This window comes from Odontesthes bonariensis, chromosome 11 (assembly GCF_027942865.1).
Source record: "Odontesthes bonariensis isolate fOdoBon6 chromosome 11, fOdoBon6.hap1, whole genome shotgun sequence".
Taxonomy (NCBI): domain Eukaryota; kingdom Metazoa; phylum Chordata; class Actinopteri; order Atheriniformes; family Atherinopsidae; genus Odontesthes; species Odontesthes bonariensis.
The window spans coordinates 17,995,088-18,017,183 of record NC_134516.1 but is presented as its reverse complement, the minus strand read 5'-3'; the positions used below and the strand labels follow the sequence as shown (position 1 = coordinate 18,017,183).

The 22,096-nt window shown below is 45.3% G+C and overlaps 1 protein-coding gene across 3 annotated transcripts in view; it reads right to left on the bottom strand.

The window, feature by feature from the left end:
* Positions 1-6,799: 6,799 nt before the first annotated feature.
* The window catches only part of nbeal1 (neurobeachin-like 1), a 53,005-nt gene continuing 37,708 nt past the window's right edge, over positions 6,800-22,096 (bottom strand). For 2 of the 3 annotated variants that reach the window (XM_075477817.1, XM_075477819.1), the window contains 28 exons: positions 21,385-21,990; positions 20,769-20,944; positions 20,402-20,690; positions 20,014-20,322; positions 19,786-19,935; positions 19,536-19,693; positions 19,322-19,446; positions 17,672-17,798; positions 17,432-17,580; positions 17,212-17,345; positions 16,999-17,100; positions 16,046-16,141; positions 15,836-15,960; positions 15,608-15,748; positions 15,382-15,512; positions 14,974-15,083; positions 14,776-14,893; positions 14,506-14,603; positions 14,306-14,422; positions 14,110-14,199; positions 11,937-12,046; positions 11,668-11,840; positions 11,482-11,576; positions 11,282-11,398; positions 10,445-10,606; positions 10,185-10,333; positions 9,975-10,110; positions 6,800-8,917 (listed from right to left, as the gene is read on the bottom strand). In XM_075477817.1, coding sequence (XP_075333932.1) covers positions 8,795-8,917; positions 9,975-10,110; positions 10,185-10,333; positions 10,445-10,606; positions 11,282-11,398; positions 11,482-11,576; positions 11,668-11,840; positions 11,937-12,046; positions 14,110-14,199; positions 14,306-14,422; positions 14,506-14,603; positions 14,776-14,893; positions 14,974-15,083; positions 15,382-15,512; positions 15,608-15,748; positions 15,836-15,960; positions 16,046-16,141; positions 16,999-17,100; positions 17,212-17,345; positions 17,432-17,580; positions 17,672-17,798; positions 19,322-19,446; positions 19,536-19,693; positions 19,786-19,935; positions 20,014-20,322; positions 20,402-20,690; positions 20,769-20,944; positions 21,385-21,990 — 4,416 coding nt within the window. In that variant the 3' untranslated portion in view covers positions 6,800-8,794. The other variant, XM_075477816.1, reaches the window with a different exon arrangement.

Sequence of the window (22,096 nt, the reverse complement as noted above, 5' to 3'; positions counted from 1 at the left end):
AACTTAATTAATTTAATCTCGCTCTTATTTTGAAAGCAAAGCCAAAGATCTTCCTGTTGCATGTCAGCTGACGTTCGCTAACTTGATGCCGCGAACCAAAACGCCCCGTGCCTGTCCACGTGCGTGCGTAAATTTGCCAATCAGTTTGTGAGAGTATTCACGCTCGTTTTGAATGACCGCCCCAGCCAACAGAGCGGAGTTCGCGGCACATTACTGCTACTTCTCAGTGATGTAAACGCCTCCTCGCCACATTAAAGTGCTTAAAAAGTGAGTGCTGCTCAAGTAAAGTCAAAGCTTCCAGCGTTTTGGACCTTTGCTGTCATCTGTCCGCCAAAAGGGTTCACAGAGAAAAATACGTCAGATATCAGCGCTAACCTTGAACTTTTGAACTGTTTAAAATCAGAACACGATTTGCTAGAAGATGAGCTCGTGTCAGGAGTGGGTTGAATGTGCGGAAACACATGCATGACAATTTTACCTCATTAAAATCTATAATTTCATGTTTTTGTATCTCCACCAGCAGTGTTTCTATTAATGTATGTGTAGCAGGTGGAGCCAGAGATATAAGCACATTCATCAAAAAGAATCAGGGAAGGACTCTCTTCCTTCATCTTTAGCATTGCAGAGTGGAAGTGATCATTTAAGTTCAGGGCTTCGTTTCAAAACTCCCAAAGTACGCTGTGTGTTTTATTTTCAATAAAGGAACCAAAGCCACCCACATATCTTTAAGTCCAACAAAGGTATACATCTAAGTGACCTGTGAGATGGGTTTGTTATTGCCAAAACAACCTTCAGTGGCCTCCAGAGTCACGCTCACATCTGTTGTAATCTCCACTCTCTGACCACGTTCACAAATATTGATTGAGCTTCCCTCAATTAAACCAAGTGCCATTCACCTTTTCCATATTTCCATAGACTCAGACAAAGGCAAGCAAAGGCAAACTGTCAGCGGTTAACAGCCTGCGCTTTATTAGCTGCAGTTACTGTACACAAACATTGTGTTCAACCCTTTATCAGGTGAGATGTGGAGGCAAAGTTCATGAAATATCAGTAATCTTCCGACTGTTGGAGGCGCAGATTAACCAATAATCTTAATCACAGTAATCACATTGGGGTTTATGACCATGGCAGGGCTATATTACCGGGTCACCCTTCCTTTCTCAGCTGTCATTTTTCATCACTGAAGCCTCAGGTAAGCAACACAAGTACAGTGAGGAGGGGCCATTATCAAGAAACAAGTGATAAGTTACATTGTTGGGACATAAAAAGTCAGAATAAACAAAGTAGACCAGAAAGAAGAGTCTAAAAAAAGTTGCTGTGTGTATCTAACGTTTACAGGATGTTCCAGGTCGTGCTGCTGCTCCTGGCCGTGTCAGGTAAGATCTGCCTTCATCCGTGTGTTGGCTTCATCTGGCACATTAAACAGAAGCAACAGCTCGTTACTGACATCAGACTTACTGGATGATTCACTTTGCACACGATGCGATTCTCGGTTCTGGTTCTTCTCTTTAAAGGCGACACCAGTGATCATTGTTCGGATGTAATGGCTTTATACCTCATCATGGAGAGATCAGGAAATAATAGCAAAATAAGAAAGATTTGCCTTGTAATCACGACTAAATCTCACAACTATAATTTAAGTAAAAACAAACAAAAAAAAAACACTTTAATTAAGATAATACTGTGCTACAGACTCGTTATTGTGGGGTCGCACATCACCGCTTCGAGTAAAGAAATGAATTCTGTTAGATGATCCAAGCTGATTTTTTTATGTCCTAAACCTTTTAGACTTTGTGGTTTGTTGCCATAGCAACAGAACTGTTGACTGTGGCAAACAGTAAAGGGATCAGAGCAATTGACCTTTCTAATGGCAGTAAAAACCAATTGACTTTGACCGTTACAGATTTATTACAGTGTTAAAGAAAAGCTGTGGCCTAAATATTAGTCCAACCACTGATAAACCATCATGTGTCTGTCGGCGTTTGGTTTTATATGAGAGAAGCATAAGTACGGAGGCCCTGAGGTGACAAACAAAAGCAAAACAGAAAAAAAATCCGACAGTTTCATGTCATTTTACAGTGTTTTAGAGTATGAGTATTCAATTTGAATTAATTTTAGTTTAGTTTGTTAGTTTTTTTAAACGTAATTCTAAATGTGAAGATTATGATTAAAATATGTCACATCTGGATTAATTTACTGCAGGCGTTTAGCTTTTTATTTCATAATAGACATTGATTATCTTATTTGAAAGTAACCTTCAAGCCAGCGTTCAAAATGTTGTTATGTGGCATGCAAAAACAAAACATCTTTTTCTCTGTAGCAGTTCATTGATTTCAGAAATGGAACACACGATAGTTTATTTATACGTAGTATAAAGGTAAAAAAACGATATATATGCTGTGTTATCTTCATTTTAGATGCCAAAAGGGTTTTTTGTGGCTCCTGCTGTTTCCTTTTCTGTGAGTAATGGGTCCAAATGGCTCAGCCGACCCCTGTTCTAGTCGAAAACCAGCAATGTTGTGTGATTCTAAAGAAGCAGCGCACTTCATAACGCTATCCGACGCCTCTGCTCCTCAACATAGTCGGCTTGTAGCTGTACAGTAATGTATAAACATGTAAAAAGTCCTGTTAGCACGGTTCGCACCAGCGTTATCGAGGCGTACTTTAACTTTTAAAACAAGGAGATAGCGAGCGCAATCTGGCATCGCAGGCCAAAAATCCTGAAATTCTTTCCATACATAAACATCACAGTTGGAATCTATAACTATCAACCTACTCATGTTCGTGTGCATTCAGCCTTAAATGCCGCAATTCTTTAAGTTGTTGCATTTTGCACTTTAGGGCCACAGTACACCTTTTAAACTTGACTGCAACCCATCACAGGCCTCCAAGCTCTCCCAATCGGAGCCCCAGGACAGAGGTCACCTTCAACCTACCGGCTCACTGATGGCTTCCGACAGGAAACAGAACACCATGAAACTCTTCCTGACAGCTTCAGGCAGGGCACAGAGCCTTCCAGGAGATTCCTAGTTGACCTCGATACAGGCCTGGTGCAGGAACACGTGAGTGAGATGGACAGGAGAGCGGGTGAGTGCCACCAAACCCCAGGAAATCCTAGGAAATCCTATTTAAACATTTCTTCCACTGACAGATGACGGTGAAGGTGCCACGATATTAACAGCACAGATCCTTTTAATCCATTATCCACTACAGTGTGATCCTTTAACTTTCTTAAGGACAGTTGCTTCTAAATCTAGTCTATTCTTCCCTGTACTAAGCAGTGTTCATAATACAGGAAAGAACCTTTCTAACCTGAAGGCTTTCTGTCTTCCAGTTCCTGAGGATGTTCCAGCTCAGAGAAATGGAGGAGGTTGGGTTCGCGTCGAGGAACCCTCTATCCCCGATCTCCCAGATGGTTTCAGACAGGGAACAGAACCTTTCATGTCCATCCAAGATGGTTTCAGACAGGGAACAGAACCTTTCATGTCCATCCAAGATGGTTTCAGACAGGGAACAGAACCTTTCATGTCCATCCAAGATGGTTTCAGACAGGGAACAGAACCTTTCATGTCCATCCAAGATGGTTTCAGACAGGGAACAGAACCCTTTATGTCCATCCAAGATGGTTTCAGACAGGGAACAGAACCTTTCATGTCCATCCAAGATGGTTTCAGACAGGGAACAGAACCCTTCATGTCCATCCCAGATGGTTTCAGACAGGGAACAGAACCCTTCAGGTTTATCCCAGAAGGTTTCAGACAGGGAACAGAACCCTTTATGTCCATCCCAGATGGTTTCAGACAGGGAACAGAACCCTTTATGTCCATCCCAGATGGTTTCAAACAGGGAACAGAACCCTTCAGGTCTATCCCAGATGGTTTCAGACAGGGAACAGAACCCTTTATGTCCATCCCAGATGGTTTCAAACAGGGAACAGAACCAGTTCCTAGGATCCCAGTGGACTATAGACAGGGAACTGAACCTTCAAATGGCAAAGTCCCAATACAGATAGTGACCTGTACTGGGGAAATGATCAGCGAACACTGCTATGAATTCATCCGTACACCGCTGGCCTTCCAAGATGCCCAGGTTAGAATATCAGCAACACACAAGACGATTCTGCCCCATCTTTTCAGGGGATTCATGACGCAACTTTTGTTTAATTTTGTAAACTAAATTTCATTTGTGGCTCTTCATGTTATAAAAATCGTCTGTGTTTTTTGTCGTCCTATAGGACTTGTGTAGAGCTCTTGCGCCAAAGGCTGAGCTTGCATCTGTAACCAGTGACGATCTGCATTCCCGCCTGGTTTCCCTGGTGACCGAGGGTGGCCAGAGCAAGCCAGTGTTGACTTGGTTGGGAGGCAGAGTCAAGGCAAGTTACTTTTAGAGTCAACTCCCTTTAATTCTTAGGAGACTCTAGGCTCTCTTTACCAAAAAACTTGTCATAAAGCGAGTCTTGAACAATATAAAACTATCAGGAGGATAAAAAAAAACTACTTTTAGACAAGGACTGTGATATAAGAGTACTGGCCCTGTACTGCGGCATCCAAAGGAGGCCAAGGAGAGTTTAATCAGATAAGTTATCAACAGGACAGATTGTGTTATTCTTACCTTGGTACAACATTGACCTTTGAACTTTGATTTAAAAACGCTGCATAGTATCTGTCCTGTCACTGAGAGAGGCCTGAATATAAATGGTGTTTAACTTTTAGAGGCTGATGATTATTTGATTATTTTGAACTTGAAAGAGAAGCTCTCTTGTGACATGCTGAATGTGTGCTGCACACCTCAGAACGACCAGGGCTCATGGGTTGACGGATCAGAGTGGAGTTACAGCGGCTGGATGCCGGGTCAAACCATTCACGCTGACAAACCTGCCTGTATGCAGATGTTCGAGTTCGGTGAGAAGTCCACACAAATTACTACTTTCTATCAGTTTTTTTTTCCCCTCACTGGACATTCAGACCTTTATCATATAAAAACAAAGAAAAGCATTTGGACACACTGACATGTCCTTGGGGCATATGGCCAAAGCCCACACTGCCCCTCAGGAATTCATCCGTGCATAACCGGATATGATAGGCTGAAAAAATGACACAACCCCTGGCAAAAAAACATCAAAATATCTTAGAGGATGTTCTTTCAGGAGTTTTCTTTTGTAGCAAAAGAGAGAAAAAAAACTCTTTTTTAAACAACTGAACATTATGGCTTTATAAAAACTACATAACAACTAATAAAAAAAAAACTAATTACAACCATTTTACTCTTTATTTCATTAATGTTTGGGGTTTGTTTTTCTGTCTATGCCGTTGAGTTTATTCCTCTTTTTGAAGAAAAGTCTGAACTCTCTCTGCTCTGTGATGTATCATCATCCTGAAAAATGAGCTCAGCATCATCAAACCTCCTTCTGACTGATGAAATTTAAACAGAAAGTGTGTAAAACATCAGAGTCCAGCTGAACATCTACAGCAGAGGTAATGGCTGCCATCTCTTCTGGTCCTTTACCTGCCATCAGCCCCATATCCCCAGTGATGGTGGAAATGTGCTGGTTTCCTTCAGCCAGTCATCTTTCTATGTTTCATTGGACCAAACTAAAGCTCCAGCATCGTCTCCTTGGTGATTCATCTCTGAACACCACTTCCATCCAACCATCCACAGTCCACAGCTGCTTCTCTTCAGCCCGCTGTGACCTGCTTTTCTTCTCTTTAGGTGGTTTATATTCGGCTTTTCTGGATGGAAATCCCACTTTCTCTTTCCAGCTTCTTACAGTTTGCTCTCAAACATCGTCTCCTCTTTCTGTCCATTTGTATTTCATTGATTTTGTTGAAAACCTTTTATTTTCAGACACTTTGCGAAGAGTTTTCTCTCCCAACTCTTTGACAAAACTTTTAATTTTCCAATTTTATTTGTACTTTGCTTCAGTTTTAAACTCAACTGACTGAGAACAACAAAGATCTTTTGTCAGACTGAGCTGAATGACCTTCTTGAAGGAGTTTTATAACCCTTTCCATGGTTTCCTCAGACAGCTCTGTTGTTGGGGCCATGTTTCATGTCAATCAGCCAGGTGTAACAGCTCATTAAGCTCTGCCAGCACTCTCTTGTAACTACAGACTTACTTGCATATTAAACCTCGTGCATGAGTTTGTTTTAAAGAAGCAAACTGCAGATTACACCTCATATTGGTTCCCTATATATTTAGTATAAATCAGCTTCCTCCAAAGTGGCGGTCCCATATTTTTTGCCACTGGTTGTATACTAAAAATAGCTGTTTGATAGTGTAAAAGCACCTTATGGGATCAACATGAATAGAATATTTAAATGCCTGAGCTTTACAAGTCTGTTTAACTTCATCTCCACTTTATTTCCTGCCAAATTCACACTCTTGTCTTACATGAGATTTGATAGCCACGTATCATAAAATCACCGAAGACCAGGCCTGATTGCGTCATGGAAAGTTTTTAACATATACTGTGAACTTGCTTTCAGGTATTCATTGTTGTGTCGTAAATTAATCTGTTCCTACCCACTTTTTCCAGATAAGAGCTGGTGGACTGTTGCCGACTGTGGACTGAAGAGAGCGTCCATCTGCTCGTACCCCATCGCTGCATGAAAACCACAGAGAAACACAACATGAGACAAGCCCACCAACAACCCTGTTTTCATTTGTTTGGGCTGCTTACCGCACCATCTGCTTCTGTCTCCTTGAATAAAACTCATGGCACATATCTGGGTTTTTCCGTTTCCTTAATGTGAGCCATACATCATTCAGACAGACAAAAAAACCCCAGAAATCTTCTCTAAATTTAGACAAGACTTTAATGATCATTTTCCACTTGTGTATACAAAGCAGTTTGTACAGATTAGGGGGCAAAGTTTAAACAATTTGTTACAATTTAGTACCTGGAAAGTGCAAAAGTACAATTTCAAAGACGATGAAATAAAAATCATGCTGTACATTATATACTGTATTCATAAATAATCACAGATATACACACATCCATTTTGGTGACAGTCACAGAGAATGCAGCCAAGACACAAAATAGTCATTTTAGATTTTTCTTTAAAGTCCTATAATCTCGGTTCCCATTGACACGGTGAAGGTTTAACACGTGGAATGCTGCTTTCGGTTGATTTTGTGGACGAGAAGCTTCGGTAATGTGAGAAATCTAGCTCTATGTGAACACCACTCTGGGATAAAGGCACTCTGTTTGTTGCAGTCGTGGAGCGACTCAAACAGTGGTCTTTTGTCCTAAAAACAAAGATGGATGAATGAAGGAAAAACAAAAGAACTGATGCACCTTTCATATAAATCATTTAAAGAAGGACACAGATTGGTCTCTGCACTCCATTTCGCTGTTACAGTTAAATAAAAACTAAATCACCTTCAGAGGAAAAACACATCATGATATTGAGAATTTGGCAATACAAAATAAACTCACATATCACAGACATGTCCTTTCACACTCACACACACACACACATCTCCAAAGCAACCTAAACAAGGCATTTAAACCGTTTTCGATGCCCCATCAAAAGGAAAAACTCCTCTGAAATCAGTCACGACGTACAGGCAGAGTCCGATGTGAAAATAATGAATGAGGATGGTTTGGGGCCAAAGATGAGAGATCAAGGCATTCAGAGGGAGGGAAAGGAGGAAGGTGGAGGACACCAACTGTCCCGGTTAAGGTGCAGGAAGACTGGAAATAGAGGCAGAAAGGAAGGAGCTGTATTGCTGTTAACACTGACATCTCATGGAGCCCGTTTCTCCGTCTTCTTCTGCAGGTGTTTGAACAGTCACAAGAGTTTCCGACTTGCCGTACAGGATTCTTCAACAGACAATATGCGATTAATAATAATTGCTATTTTTACTTATAAATAAAACAGATTCAAGTAACTTAAAAACATTCAGTGAAGCACGGAGATGTCTTGTGTGACTTCAGAGGTGCTTTTTACTGCGATAAATCTTGTGTTTGAGAATGTAGTGTTTTACTAAAAGTTAAGTACAAAACGATATGCCAACATTAAAACACTAAAGATAGATAAAACACTATCCCCTCAGACGAAACAGATCAGCTGTGTCCATACGCAAAAATCTACAAAAACCACAGAACTTCACTGCATCACGGCCGAATCTCAAAGCTAACTAAAATGCCATAAATGTGAACAGATGCAAGGTTGTCGAGCACATGCATCATTCATCGAGAAACATAAACAAAAGGACACACAATTAAAAAAAAAAAAAGGATTAAAGTAACACACATTTGGATATAAAAACTCATAGAAAAGGCAGAGAGTTTGGTCTTACGAGTGGTGGAGCCATCTTACTGCATAGGGCTGCGGGGTGGCAGCTTCGAGGCAAACATGGAAAATCTGGGCGAACATAAGCGACCCACCTGTCTGCACCCAGGGCGAACAGAGCAGGGACAGAAAAAAAAAAAAAAAAAAAAAAGGGCACTTGAAACTATATTTTACACGCACACTCGTACATAAAGCCAGGGGATCTGCTGTTTGGCCGATCTGTAAATGATGTAGAGATGAAGAGGGAAGCAGTGGTGTTTGGTGCTCTCCGAGGCTGGAACTACCTCTGCGTTTGAACCACAGCGCCAGCGCCGATCCAAAGCAGGGGCGCACACGCAGGAAACGCACATGAATCACTGCCGACCGCCTTAAAACTGGGGAAGAGTAATGGAGGAACTGAAGGGAGTCAAACAAAATGAGGCAACCTGTTTGGTGATGAACAGATATGGATGAAGACGGGAATGAGGGACGTGCTTTAAAGAGGGCGATTTAGGGCTCAGGGGCTGGGATGGGGTTGGCTGCCGTCGTGCTGGGTGTTGTACACCGTCTCGCCCGAGGAGATCTGAGTCAGCCTCTTGCTGGAGCCCCACAGTTTCCGTGTGATCTGGCTCGAACGCATCTGGGAAGAGTGGAGGAAGAGGAGGAGGAAGTGGGACGAAGGAGTGGGGGGAAAGAAAAGCGTGAAGTCAAAGGAAACAAAAGAGGAGGGGAGAAAAAAGGAGGAGGGATATGATTCATGTGTGGTTGATAAGTTCATTGGACCGTGATTGATTTTGTGAGGCACAAAGAAAAACAATCAAAGCTCGATTCACACGAGAGTGAGTCGATCTGAGCAGAAAAGATGCAAAGCAAGACGACGCAGAGGTCAAACTATTCAAAGATGACTGCTTCAAACTTCTACATTTACACCAACACACTATTTACATGTTCAAAACATTGAAGTTTATCTTGGCACGAGATTATTATTAGTCTGTTTATATGGCTTCAGTTTGTAGGAGCGCTAATTAGAGTTAAGTTTGTTTCACAGCATATTTGTTATTGTTTGAAGAGCGAGCACAAAACATAATGACACTTGAGGTTAACAGCATCAGATGGAGTCTATTTCAGGTCAAGTCTAACACTGCACAGATGTCAAACAAAAAGAATGAGGTCAGCACAAAAAGCTGTTTTCGTATCACAGTTGTTGTTCTGACGGCTGCGTCCTCCGAGAGACGGTTTGCCAAAGCAAACTCGAGTTCGCAGGAGCGTTAATTAGTGTTAAGTTTGTTTAACAGCATTTTGTTATGGTTTGAAGAGCAAGTTCAGAGGTCAATGTGTGTTTGCAGTGATTTCGCAAGGGAGGAGTTTAGCCAAACGCCCGACTGTGAGTGACAACCATCCCTGAGAAGGAGAGGTGACTGTGGGTTAAAAGGTCTTTGAAGACGTTGCAGCCAAGCTTCGCAGCATAGAGGTTTCACGTGTGAGTGCATGTGTCAGAGCTACAGCAGTAAAGGGAGAAGAATCGACCGCAGCCGTTAGGGTTTCTGGGAGCTGGACGTGGGGCTGAACACCAGCTGGTTGCGCTGGTGGAGCAGGCGGGTTGGCGAGCGAGCTCGGAGCGGGGCCAGCAGAGGGGAAGCCATGAGCGGCGATCCCTCAAGGCTCTGAGCGATGTAGTTCCGCAGCGAGTTCTTTACCTCCGCCGGCTTGCCCACGCCCACGATGATCAGCTTGCCGTCCTCCAGGCCCACCAGCACATGGCTCTGCTCCTTGGTGACAGAGACGCAGCGCACGGGCACCCGCATGGCCATGGGCTCGGCACACAGAGTCAGGCTGCACAGGAGAAACGGGGTGAGTGCGGACAGGTGAGAGATGACAGAAAAAAAACCCGATGTCTGGGAGTTTACCTGTAGAGATCTCTGATGGACAGGTATCCCTGCTCGCTGCCGATGACAACGTACTCCCCTGAAACGCACATATCCGTCACCTGCTCCTTCAGAGGCTCACTGCGGAGGTGCTTCCCGTTTACAGAGTAGAGGTGGAGGGTGTTTTTATCCTGTGAAAAAAAAGAGATCACAGCAGAGTTCACGCCTCAAACTTTAACCTGCTCAATGAACTGAGGTTGTATTTTCCCCAGACTTTCCCGATGCAAAAACTTAGTGAACACCTTTTGTGTTGCTTTGCCCTCCAGACACGTGTGAACCAGCAGGTGACCCTCCCAGGACACCGCCAGGTGGAGGATCGACAGCGGCAGCGAGCTGTCGCACGGCGGTCTCAGGCAGCGCATGTACTGCCCCCGACGCACCGTGTGCATGATCACCGTCCCGTCCTGGGAGCAAATACACAGTTAGACACCAACACAAAAGCAGCTGCATTCATCAACAAGCCCCCATTTCCAGAAAAGGTGGGAAATCTTCTAAAATCCAACACAAACCTCAGTCTGTAATCTGTCAATTTGTTGAACCTTGAACAAACCAAACCAAAAAAAAAAGTCCAAAAGGAAATTATTTTCTTTACTGGATTGTTATTGTTGTTGGCAAAGAGGCAGAAACAGAAAACATTCGAGATTAAAGAGCCTATCAGTGTTGTGGAAGATTCTACAATCAGCAAAATAATGGGTGACGGGTGAGGGTGTGAGGATCGGGCGAGAAAGTAAGTTACCAGAAATAAAAATAGGTTCACAGAGAGCTTTGTTCTTTCAACATCTACAGAGCAGAATATCAGGAAAATATTCTGGGAGTCTGGAGGAATCTCAGTGTGGAAAGGATAAGCACAGAAGCCAAACACAAACACATTCTTTTTACTACGACTGCCATCAAACAAAAACCAATACAAACCGTTTTAAAACTCTCTATTACACTATCCAGGCCACTGACTTTTAGTCTAAGCCCTTTTTCCAGCTCATTGACTGAGCATGTGATTTGAAAAGCTTTTATAGTACCACACACAATCTTTTTCCTTTTCATAGTTAAAGCCTTCATGCTCAGAGAGTGTGCGCTCTTACTCGTGATCCAGAGACCGCCACATCCAGCTCTGTGCTGATGCCCACGCTGATCACCTCATCGGTGTGGCCGTACAACACCTGAACGGGTTTGGGAGAGAGGCCCACAGGAGCTCCACCCTGAAGTAAAGAACACTTGTGAAATGTGCACATCACCAACAGTGAACGGGAAAATGACGAGCGTGGTTCCCGGGTGTCCTGACCTGCTGCAGAACCTGCCACACCATGCAGGTTGTGTCTCTGGAGCCAGAGATCAGGTGGATGCCGCAGTGGTCTGTCGATAAGCAGGTCACAATGTCTGAGGGGGAGACAAGAAGAAAAAGGAATCACACCACTGCTTCTTTACCTTAACGAACAAGGACCGAGTCGGGGAGCGGGCTGGTCTGTACCCATGTGTCGGATGTGCTGTCCCACGGTCTTGCCCTTGACCAGTGAAGTGACCCGAAGGCTGTTGTCCCAGTGTCCGCCACTGAACAGCAGCTTTCCGTCATGGGAGACCACGAACAGCTCTGATGCTACATCCACGCCGGGGGCGAAGGGTCCTGACAGGAAGCGCTGGGTTCTGGAGGAAGATGGTGATTGTTCAGGACACACGTCTGTGCCATTTACCCCTGCAATGAAAGCTAATATAACGTAACATTTTGCAGTGTTCTCTCACTTGGTGTTGGACACTGTGGGGTCCTTAATGAAGGTGAAGTAGTTGGATATGTTCTTGTTGTACGGCAGCCAGCCGTGGGTTCCGACCAGGCAGTTCCGACTCACTGTTACCTAAAAATGTTAAAATCGTTCAGTCGATCCTTTTGTTTTATCCTTTATACATAAAAAAAAAAACCTCAGCCTGACTGAGATGCTGTGGTGGGACCTTCAGAGAGCTGAGCAGAAACTGAGAACGTCCCACAGGAAACCATTACTTCAGCTCACTGCTGCTGAAGCTGCTGGATCAGGGGTTCACTTAGTTTCTCACTGCTTCTGTGTTTTGGTTCAGTTTTGTTAGATAAATAAGGACACAGTGTAACGTGCCATGAGCAGTGTGCGTTCTTCTTCACATGTAAATGTAAATGTACTTTATTTCTACAGCCCTTTCAAACAATCCTTACGGTGTACCAAAGTGCTTTACAGCAGGTAAGAAATAAAGAGAAGAATAAGTAAAAACAAATAAAAACAATAAAAGAACAGTGAAAGCAATAAAATACAACAAAATCAAATAAGATAAAATAAGATAAGTGTCATCATACTACTGGGTATTAAAAGCAATCCTAAATAAGTAGGTTTTTAGCCTAGATTTGAAGAGGCCCAGGTCAGAAATAAGACGCAGCTGGACGGGGAGCTTATTCCAGAGCCTGGGGGCAGCTTTGGGAAAAGGCTCGCTCACCCCAGGGTTTGTGTTCTGACCTGGGCACTTCCAGCAGAAACTGATCTGTTGACCTCGGAGCTCTACCAGGAAAAGCTCAGATAAACACGATGGGGCGAGGCCGTTAAGAGCTTTAAAAACAAACATTAAAAGTTTAAAATCAGTTCTATAAAGGACAGGAAGCCAATGGAGGGAGTTAAGAACAGGAGTGATGTGCACACGTCTGTTGGTGTTGGTTAAAGGGTTAGTTCGGGATATTTGACATGAATCTGTATGGCATCACCATAACCAGTGTCGTGCATTCAAACTGACTTACCCCCGACAGTGTCCTGTGAGCCGAGTTCTTGTCCAGTGTTGGTCAAGGCGAAAGTAGTCCGGCTTGTTTGCTGGGGTCAAGAAATTAGCGCGTTTTTCTTCCCAAAACAGTACGTGTGCTAAAGAGTGATTTATTTCATCACAAAAACCGAAGCCGGCAAAAGTCACTCCTCGTTATCACTTGGGCCCTATACTGTCTCTCATTGTGTATCAGTGCGCACGTCATTCTGACCGCGAGCTGTGCGCACGAGTTCACTTTGTTTACTGCTCGGGAAGATGTCTGACAACGAGAGCGACGAGGAACATATTGACTTCCGTTCAGAGCCAAGGGGGCATCTTTATGAACCCGTTTATACTGAGGAGGAAGTTCGCCAAATGGACTTAGATCGGGCAGAAAGAGAGAGGGTGGACAGAGAAGTGATGGAAACAGAAGCTGGAGCCACTGCTGGAGCTGCGATACCCAGGGTGGCCGACAAATCCTGGTGCACTTGTTTGAAGTGCGAAGTAATGCAGACAGAGGTGGAATGTTACTGCTGACACGAGTGGGATTTAGTTATGCCCCAGATACAAAACCTTTCCATAGATGAGGATGTCGGCGGAACAGCTGCTGCCTGCATCACAAATAACGGTGACTTCCCTGCACTCCTGAATGCAGGCGTCTTGAGAACTTTTTTCCATGTTCCCAAGATCAACTGAAAGAGGCGTCCCAGACCAGCTGGACCCGATGGCCAGTTGTCTGCAGAGTAAGACAGTGTTGAGCACTGCCAAAGAACAGAAAGACTCGTGCGCACAGCTCGCGGTCAGAATGACGTGCGCACTGATACACAATGAGAGACAGTATAGGGCCCAAGTGATAACGAGGAGTGACTTTTGCCGGCTTCGGTTTTTGTGATGAAATAAATCACTCTTTAGCACACGTACTGTTTTGGGAAGAAAAACGCGCTAATTTCTTGACCCCAGCAAACAAGCCGGACTACTTTCGCCTTGACCAACACTGGACAAGAACTCGGCTCACAGGACACTGTCGGGGGTAAGTCAGTTTGAATGCACGACACTGGTTATGGTGATGCCATACAGATTCATGTCAAATATCCCGAACTATCCCTTTAAAAGAAATGACATGGACAAGAAATTCACATGGCAGCAGAAAGGGAGCGAGGCTCACCATGGTGTCGGGGCTCCCCTGAGTAATGAAGGAATGGGACTGGTTCTTTGGCACCACGGCTTTGATCAGCGGCACGTTGTCACTGATGCCCTGAAACACGACAGACAAGGGGTGCATTCATGAAAACAAACTCCAAACCAAAATCCTTTTGGTCAAATTATTTCGTTTGGGATTTAATGAGAAATAGAGATCAAACCTCAACAAAAAAGGACTTGAGATCGCTGAGGTGTTCGAACATGTTGAGAGGACAAGAGTCCAGCTGAGTCTTCCTCTTCTCCACTTCCTCCTGAGACAGACGCACCGGATGGGGCTCCTGAATGCAGAAAGTCTAAATGAGAACCATCGACGCACACAAAACAATTCACCACATCCTGGGGGTCCTGAGTGTGTCGGTACCTTTAGTAACTGGCAGGGGGTCTGACCAAAGTTGTTGATCATGCCTTCGACAGCCTTGCGCTCCTTTTCATCAGTGATGGCATCCAAGTCCACCGCTCCTTCAACACAACAGGCTTCGAATCAGGCTTTTCTGCAGTCCACACACTCATTTAGCTCAACAAGTTTATGTTTACTGGTGCTAGATGTGAGGAAAGTACTCAGCAGAGCACTGAGAAAAGAATATAAGAGTGGCCTGACACCACAGCATGATCCCTGTTGGGGAGGCTTTACCCTCATATGTGCAGTAGTAGAACACGTTGAGGGCCTCCTCCGCTGCAGGGCCCCTCTGTTTGTACCCGAATATAAGATCGATCCACTCATGAAGGTGGGCTGAGACGTACTCCGACTCCTGATGAATAAAACATGTCAAACGTTTCATGTAAACTGGACTCGAGCGGCGCTGAAGCAGTACAACGAGCGGCGTCTCACCAGAGCTTTGCGGTGCTTGTTGATGAAGTCCTCGGGAGACTTGGCCCATTTGGGCAGAACGACGTCGTTCACTCTTTCCTTAGAGATCTGCAGTCGACCCAAATCAAAGTCTGCGGTGGCATCCAGAGCAAAGGACGAGGAAGGAGAAAGAGAGAAGCAAGATACAGAGAGAAGAAGCAGGGGGAAGAGAGAAAATGAGCATTACTTTGAAAGACACTGGTACCTTCCCTCCAAAGAAAGTTAAATGTCTGAGTTCCCTATCATAGCTTTAGGGAACTCAGCTGCAAGTCAGGGGAGTTTTAAATGAATGACGCATCATAAATTAGATAGAAGCTAATTGTAGTTAAAGTTTCTGAAGAAATCCTGCAGGATTTGATCAATTTGAAGCATCAAACTGCCAAACTTCACCATTTTGGTTCTCCAGAAATTCTGGGAAGTAGAAGAACTCGGGGATGAGCTCCTTGACGTCGTTGGGGTTGTCCATGAGGGTCTGCCATGTCGCTGGGATGGAGTGGAACTGGCGGTCGGCGCAGTCAAATCTGGGTCGAGGTAGAAGAGAACGGCTCTGAACGAGTTTCGGAAGAGGAAATAAAGAGGAAGAGAGGCGGTTTGTGAAGGATCAGATCCGACTTACCGCCCGCTCTGCAGCTGGATGTGCAGGGAGGTGAAGGGCTCCACCCTGATCATGTAGTGCATCACCCCGGCAGCGTTTGAGTAGTGGGTGCCGTAATGGAACCTGTCGATGGTTCCCGTTGGGTCTTCGAAACTTTCATACCTGACAGACACACCGACAGATTGACCTTTTAGTCACTGGTATATCCGGGCTTTCTGGAGGATACTTCAGCACGACACCGATACGTACTTCTCTCTTACGGCCTTGGCGTTGCGTTCGTTTAGCACGGCGACCGGCTTTGACAGGTCCCTGAAAACCCGAGGATCAGAGAGGTCCAGCTCATCTGAAGTGTAGTCAGATAGAATCCATGGAAACTGGACACAAACCACGACAAATCAGAGAATATATGAATAATTACTCAATTCTAAATCAATTTGATGTATTTAGTGATGAACGTACCACTGGGTACTGAGCAAGGTCGTTGTATGTTCTGCCTGCAATCGTGTTGAGTTGCATCAAGTAGTCAAAGTTGGAAATCTCCCGGTTCACCCATTTCTGTGAAAAATGACAACTTTTAAAGTCACTCCCTCTAAACTTCTTGGTTAATGATCCCCAATGTATGAAAATCGCGTGAAGGAAAATGACAGAAACCAGAAATAACTCAAAGGGACATTATTATCCTTGGGAGGATACATTTGGGTTTCTGAAGTCGCTCAGAAAAACACGACCCAGAGTATATAATTCAGTCTAAGGTTACGTCTCTGCACAATGTACATGCATCAGAGAGACGATTTTTACTATTTCCTGAGACATATCAGCTCAGCTTGCATTTGATGGCAGCAACACGTCTCAAAAATGTTGGGACAGGTCCACTGTGTAGCCTCCCCTCTTCTTTTAACAACATCTGTAAACATCTGGAACTGAGGGGACCAGCTGTTGGACCTTTGGGAGAGGAAAGTTGTCCCATTCTTGTCTGAAGGAGGATTCTAGCTGCTCAGCAGTCCTGGATGTTCCAGTATTGCTTTTTGCAGATGCTGAACCTCTGTCCATCTTTACCTCCAAGCTGCTCTTTTTCTACCCAATCACGTTTAATTACTGACCTGCTGTTAATTAATCTAATTAGCTGCAACATGTTCCTCCAGAGTAAGACGCTTAGTTCCACTGATGTTTCCAGCCTTTTGTTGCTCCTGTCCCAACTTTTCTGAGACGTGCTGCTGCATCAGATTCAAGATGAGCTCATAGTTTTCATTAAATAGTAAAACGACTCACTTCCATCATCTAATAAGTTCTGCATGTTCCAGTGTGAATAAAACATTGGTTTATGAATCGCTGTATTTTGTGTCCCAACTTGTTTGGAATCGAGGTTGTACATGTTGTTGATTTATATAAAAAGTTTAATGTTGTGTTTTGACCTGTGTGAGCCCGGAGGCTTTGAGAAGCTCCTGCGGGGATCGGGTCCCATAAAGGTTGAGGGATCGCAGCATCAGCATGCGGCTGTAGACCTTGTTTCTCGCCTGTTCAGAAAAAAAACAACACATTTAAACAGAATCGATATTTAACCCTCAAGAAGGGTTTAAGATGATAATATTCAGCTTTGTAGCAGAGTAAGGCTCCTCATTTATCACCTCTTTTTTGAAGTTGAGGAAGTAATTGGTCTGGTCGATAAGGAAGATCTCCAGAGCTGAGCGACGGAGGTTATATCGTCTGAGGTGGACCTCCCGTATCTGGGACAGGGGCCATTTGAAGTCGTGGCCCACTCCTGTGGGGAAAAAGTAGACACTTAGTTTAAGTAACAGGCCACTTATGTTCATCCTCACTTTCTCTCGTCCTCCTCTGCCTCCTCACCCTCCTCTTTCTCCTGGCTGATGTCGTAGAAGTAGATGTGTTGAGTGGTGAGTTCCAGGCGGCCGGGGACCACGTCCACCACCGTCACCAGCTCACAGTCCTCCATTAACACCTGTTTCTCCTTCTGACCTGCATCCTCAGCTTCAACCCTGCGGGACACAGTAAAAGTTACAAAATAGTCATAATTCACCACATCTATTACACAAACATGTTGTGAAGCTGTTGTTTTGCACGACTGACTGGTTGCTGGCAGCAGCTGGGTCGTCCTCCGGCAGCTCCAAGATGTCATCTTCCAGGTCGCTGACTTTGACTTGCTTCACAGCCTCCAACAGCAGAGACTCTGGGTTCACACGCTGCTGATGGACGCCTGCGCAAATCAGCAGAGACAAGCGGGGATTAAAACTGAGAGGATGCGTGCAGGGACGCTGCAGCGGTTAATATATCCCACAGCAGGACTGGAGATGATCGAAGGCTGACTACAAAAGGCCATCTGGATGGAGCCTAACATTAAACGTTTGCATTTTCAGCTCATTATTTCCAAACCAGAAGCTTTAAAGTCTGAAAGTGCAGTTTCTCCCTCAGTGGTTGGTGGACTAACAGAAGTAAATCTGAGACCCATTGTCTTTGTTGTCATAAAAACAAACCGAGTGCTTCTTTAATCTGGAAATGTTATGGACTTTCTAGAAAGCAGGAACTAGAAGATGCAGTGGTGAAAATGCAACAGTTTAGCAATAAAACTAACAACGAGGAAGCGTGTTCGCCGTTTACAGCCTGCTGAGCATCTGAAAGCTAAAGGAAGACCAGAGAGAGATGGAGGAGAATCATCAAAGCTGATGCAGCTTTCAGAGCTGAGAACTCCACACAGACTTTGTGTAACAGGAATGAAAACAGCCGAACCAAAGCTCGGGTAAAAGTTAATTAAAAGACCATGAATGGAACACACGGGTCGCTCCTCACTGTACTCTTAAGATGAAACTTTTAATGCTAAAGACAGGTGTCTGATTTTTAAAAGTGATCTCAGACTTATCCAATTCCCTTTTAAACTTTTAAATCTTAATAAATACATAAATTAAATCAAAAATGCTAAACTTCTGGCTTTGCAACACACTTTCAGTTACATGTAAACACACCATGAGTAGCTTATTCTCCTCATAAAGAACATGTAGGACAGAACATTAACATAAAGAGGACTTTTAAAGTAAATCCTATTAAATGAGTTTGTTTATGACTGTATGCACGTTGAGTTGATTCTCTACTGCTGGTCGGACTCCTTTTGCTTTCAGATTTCTACATTTATTCACACAGGCTCATCTCAATTTATCCCTCTAACATCCTCAAACGAAATCAATAAAAGCCAGCATTTTGTTGAACATTGAGGCGAGTGAAAACAGAACCTATACTTCCAGTTATTTGCTTTCATCAGTCAGCACTATGTACATTTTAAGTCCAGGAGTAAGGATGAACACTTCAAAACAGAGAAACGGACTCTAAACGCCACATTTTTAACCAAGAGTGGAGACGTAGTCCAAATATTTTGTCACGAGTTGATTCAAAAGGCAGAATGTTTGATATGCAAACAGAGTGGAGCTGATTTAAGAGGAGCAATAGTGGCATCTTCTAAAAATAAAGCCTTGAGCTTATCATACTTTAGAAAGATTGAGCAACAACAGTAAACCACGTGACATCACACAAGTAATACAGCATGTTCCAGAAGAGGCTGATGAGCCTTTGCTGTGCCTCGTCGTCCTCTTTTTAGCGAGATGCATGATGAATTTATATACTGCTGATATATACGTGTTTAGTGACCTTTTGTCAAACAGCCTGAACTCCCAACCAGACCTTTCAAAGGCAAACAGCAGCCTGGAGCTGGCAGGAGGACAGCTTTCTTACCCAGGTTGTCTCTCAGAGCACTGGCCTCATGGTGAGGATCAAAGATGTAACTGCGGACCAGCTTCAGCCTCATGCGGGAGTAGTTCTCAGCACTGGACACTCTCCAGTGCATCTCATCCTGCTGCCTGTTGGAAATGGTTGGAAGACACACTTGTAAGACTCCTAAGAGCAGGTTGTATTAACACTGCAGTACCAGAGCAGGGGATGTCAGTACCTGTCGGCCCAGGGTCCTCTCTCACACACCAGACCCCGCCGAGCCGCCTTCCACTGCCTGAGGGTGGCGCTGTTCTGGCTGTGCTGCTGCTTCAGCATGTTGTTATAGCGCAGGTTCTCCTGGCGGCCACGACGAGAGAAAGGCTCCACAAACTGTTCCTAAAGGACATAAATAAAAGGCATGACATGAAGTTTCTGCCGGGCAGAGAGCAGGACAGAAGTCGACCATTTTCGTGGAATCACGCACTGACCTGGAAGCAGATCTTGCTCTCACCCCGCTCCCTTTCTCTCTTATGCAAGCTGACCATGAAGGCCTCATAGCACTCTTTCCAGTACAGAGCAATGGTCTCATGACCCTGGCTGAACGTCTCGATTTCATACTGCTTCATGTAGGGAATAATCTGAAGACACGGAAGTGAGTAAACGTTCTTATTTCCTTAAAGAACCTTAAACAGAAACTGAGCGTGATGCTCTCATACATATTTGTCGAGGTAGACGCGCCACTCGGGCGAGTTGCAGTACAGCTTGAAGTCTTCGAAGAAAGACGGACTGCCGTTGGTGTCGGGGAGCTGAGGCAGGTGCAGCTCCATGTAGAGCAGGCGGTGGACTTTGGAGAGCAGCGTCCGCAGGAGTGGAACCAGGAAGGAGTACGTCTCCTCGGTCTTCTCCTGGATGGACCGCCGCAGGATTCCCTCCACCTTCCCCAGCAGGTAGCAGGCCTCGTCCTGGCTGGACACCTCCTTGGTCTGCAGGATGCCGTTGAGCTTGGCAGTGGCCATGGCACACACCTGGGACGGAGGAAATTCACGAGGTTGATGGAAAGTCACAAAAACACTCATGGAAAGGTAACATGGAAGACTTCTTAACCTCGAGGTCCTTCTGAGCCATGAACCCGAGAAGCAGTCTCAGTCCGACTTGGGATAGCTGGAACCACTGGATGCCAGAAGAGTACCACACCATGAGGCAATCCATCAGTGTCACCGTCTCCTCCAACACCTTCTCCGTCCACAGGGCTGGGTTCACCAGACCCTCCGCCTGAAGGAAGTCTTGCACAACGTGGAGCAGGCGAACGGCGTTCTCTGTGTGCTGTGGCAGCGTAACGGTCGATGCCTCGCGGTTATCGCTCACCGCCGACTCCAGCATGCGCTCCATCAGACTGCAGAGGACAGACAGAGCACTGTAAACCCGTCCCTGGAAACATTCACCCAGCTTGTTGCTTGAGTGGGATGCTGACCTGAGCTTGATTTGGTCGACAGGCAGCAGCAGTTCGTTGGCAGTTCCAAGTTTGGTGAGAGCTGAGAAGACCTGGCCGCGCTCCAGCCACGCCGAGTCATCCGAACCCTCAACGCCTCGCCACATCACACACAGCACAATCTCCAGCAGCATGCTGCACAGCTCCTCCTCTGCCCTCTAGAGGGCAACATCACACCAAACAAGGATATCTTAAGATAATGCGCCTTCTAATGCCTCTGTTTTGTCTTAAATTATTGTTGTTCTCTAATTTATGCTGCTGGGAAAATCAAACACTTTAAATAATTCCTGAAATATTAATTTAAAAATAATCACACGCTGCAAATGGCAGCATCTTGCTGAGGGAGGAGACGGGCAGTCTTTACTGATCTCTCATCTCCAGTGAGCGACTGAATTACAAAAAGAGAACAAATGGAAGTCGGTGCCGAGGCTCCCTGAGGTAGCAACGACACTTCATCTCCTGTGTGGGAAGCCATTTAAAAGCATAAAAGCAAACCGGATACTGGCTAACACGCATACCGGCTTCAGTCATTTTAGGTATTTTGTGGGATTTTTTGACAAAATCCAACCACCATTAAGATGAAGAGTCAAACTCTCACCTCAGCGTTGCTGAAGGACTCCCCCAATGAGACGCTGTCACTAAAGAGGAAGCTGTCTTCGGTCAGAGAGGAGCATGCGTCTCGATCCCCTGAGCTCCCGGGGAAAGGCTTTGAGGTCTCCAGCGGTGACGGTGTACTGGGCATGCTCCCAGGCGTCTGGCTGCCACTCTCCCCGCCCTCGTATGCCTGCAGGTGGGACAGATCCAGGGTCAAGCCCCCAGATTTCCCCACCACCCAGGGCTTGATGTGCAGCTGTGGCTCAGTGGAGGCAAAAGAAGACGGCGTGTCGAGCAGCGAGATGACGTCGCCATTGTCCAGGCTGTCCACGGAGCGAGCGTCCCCGATGCTGAGGCGGTCGTCCTCCAGCCGGTCCAAGCGGCTGGCGCTGCCTGTCCGCCCCCTCCTGTCCAGCGGCAGTTCCAGACGGTTACTGCTGCCGCCGCTAACTCGATTCAGGTCCAGGCTGCACGTGCTGACGGTGTCGGAGCTACGCAGCGGCAGGGACCCGTCGCCCCGTAGGTACAGCCGCATGAGCGTGTCCTGCCAACACTGCTGCTTCGACATCTGGATGGCGGCGTCCTGCTGAGACTGAAGCAGCTGGTACACCTGCAGACAGCAGAGGTGAAACACTAAGCTTCAATGATAACTGCAGGTGGGGTGAGACGAGAAGAAGTAAAAATGACACGAACAACACAGGATGTGATGGCATTTC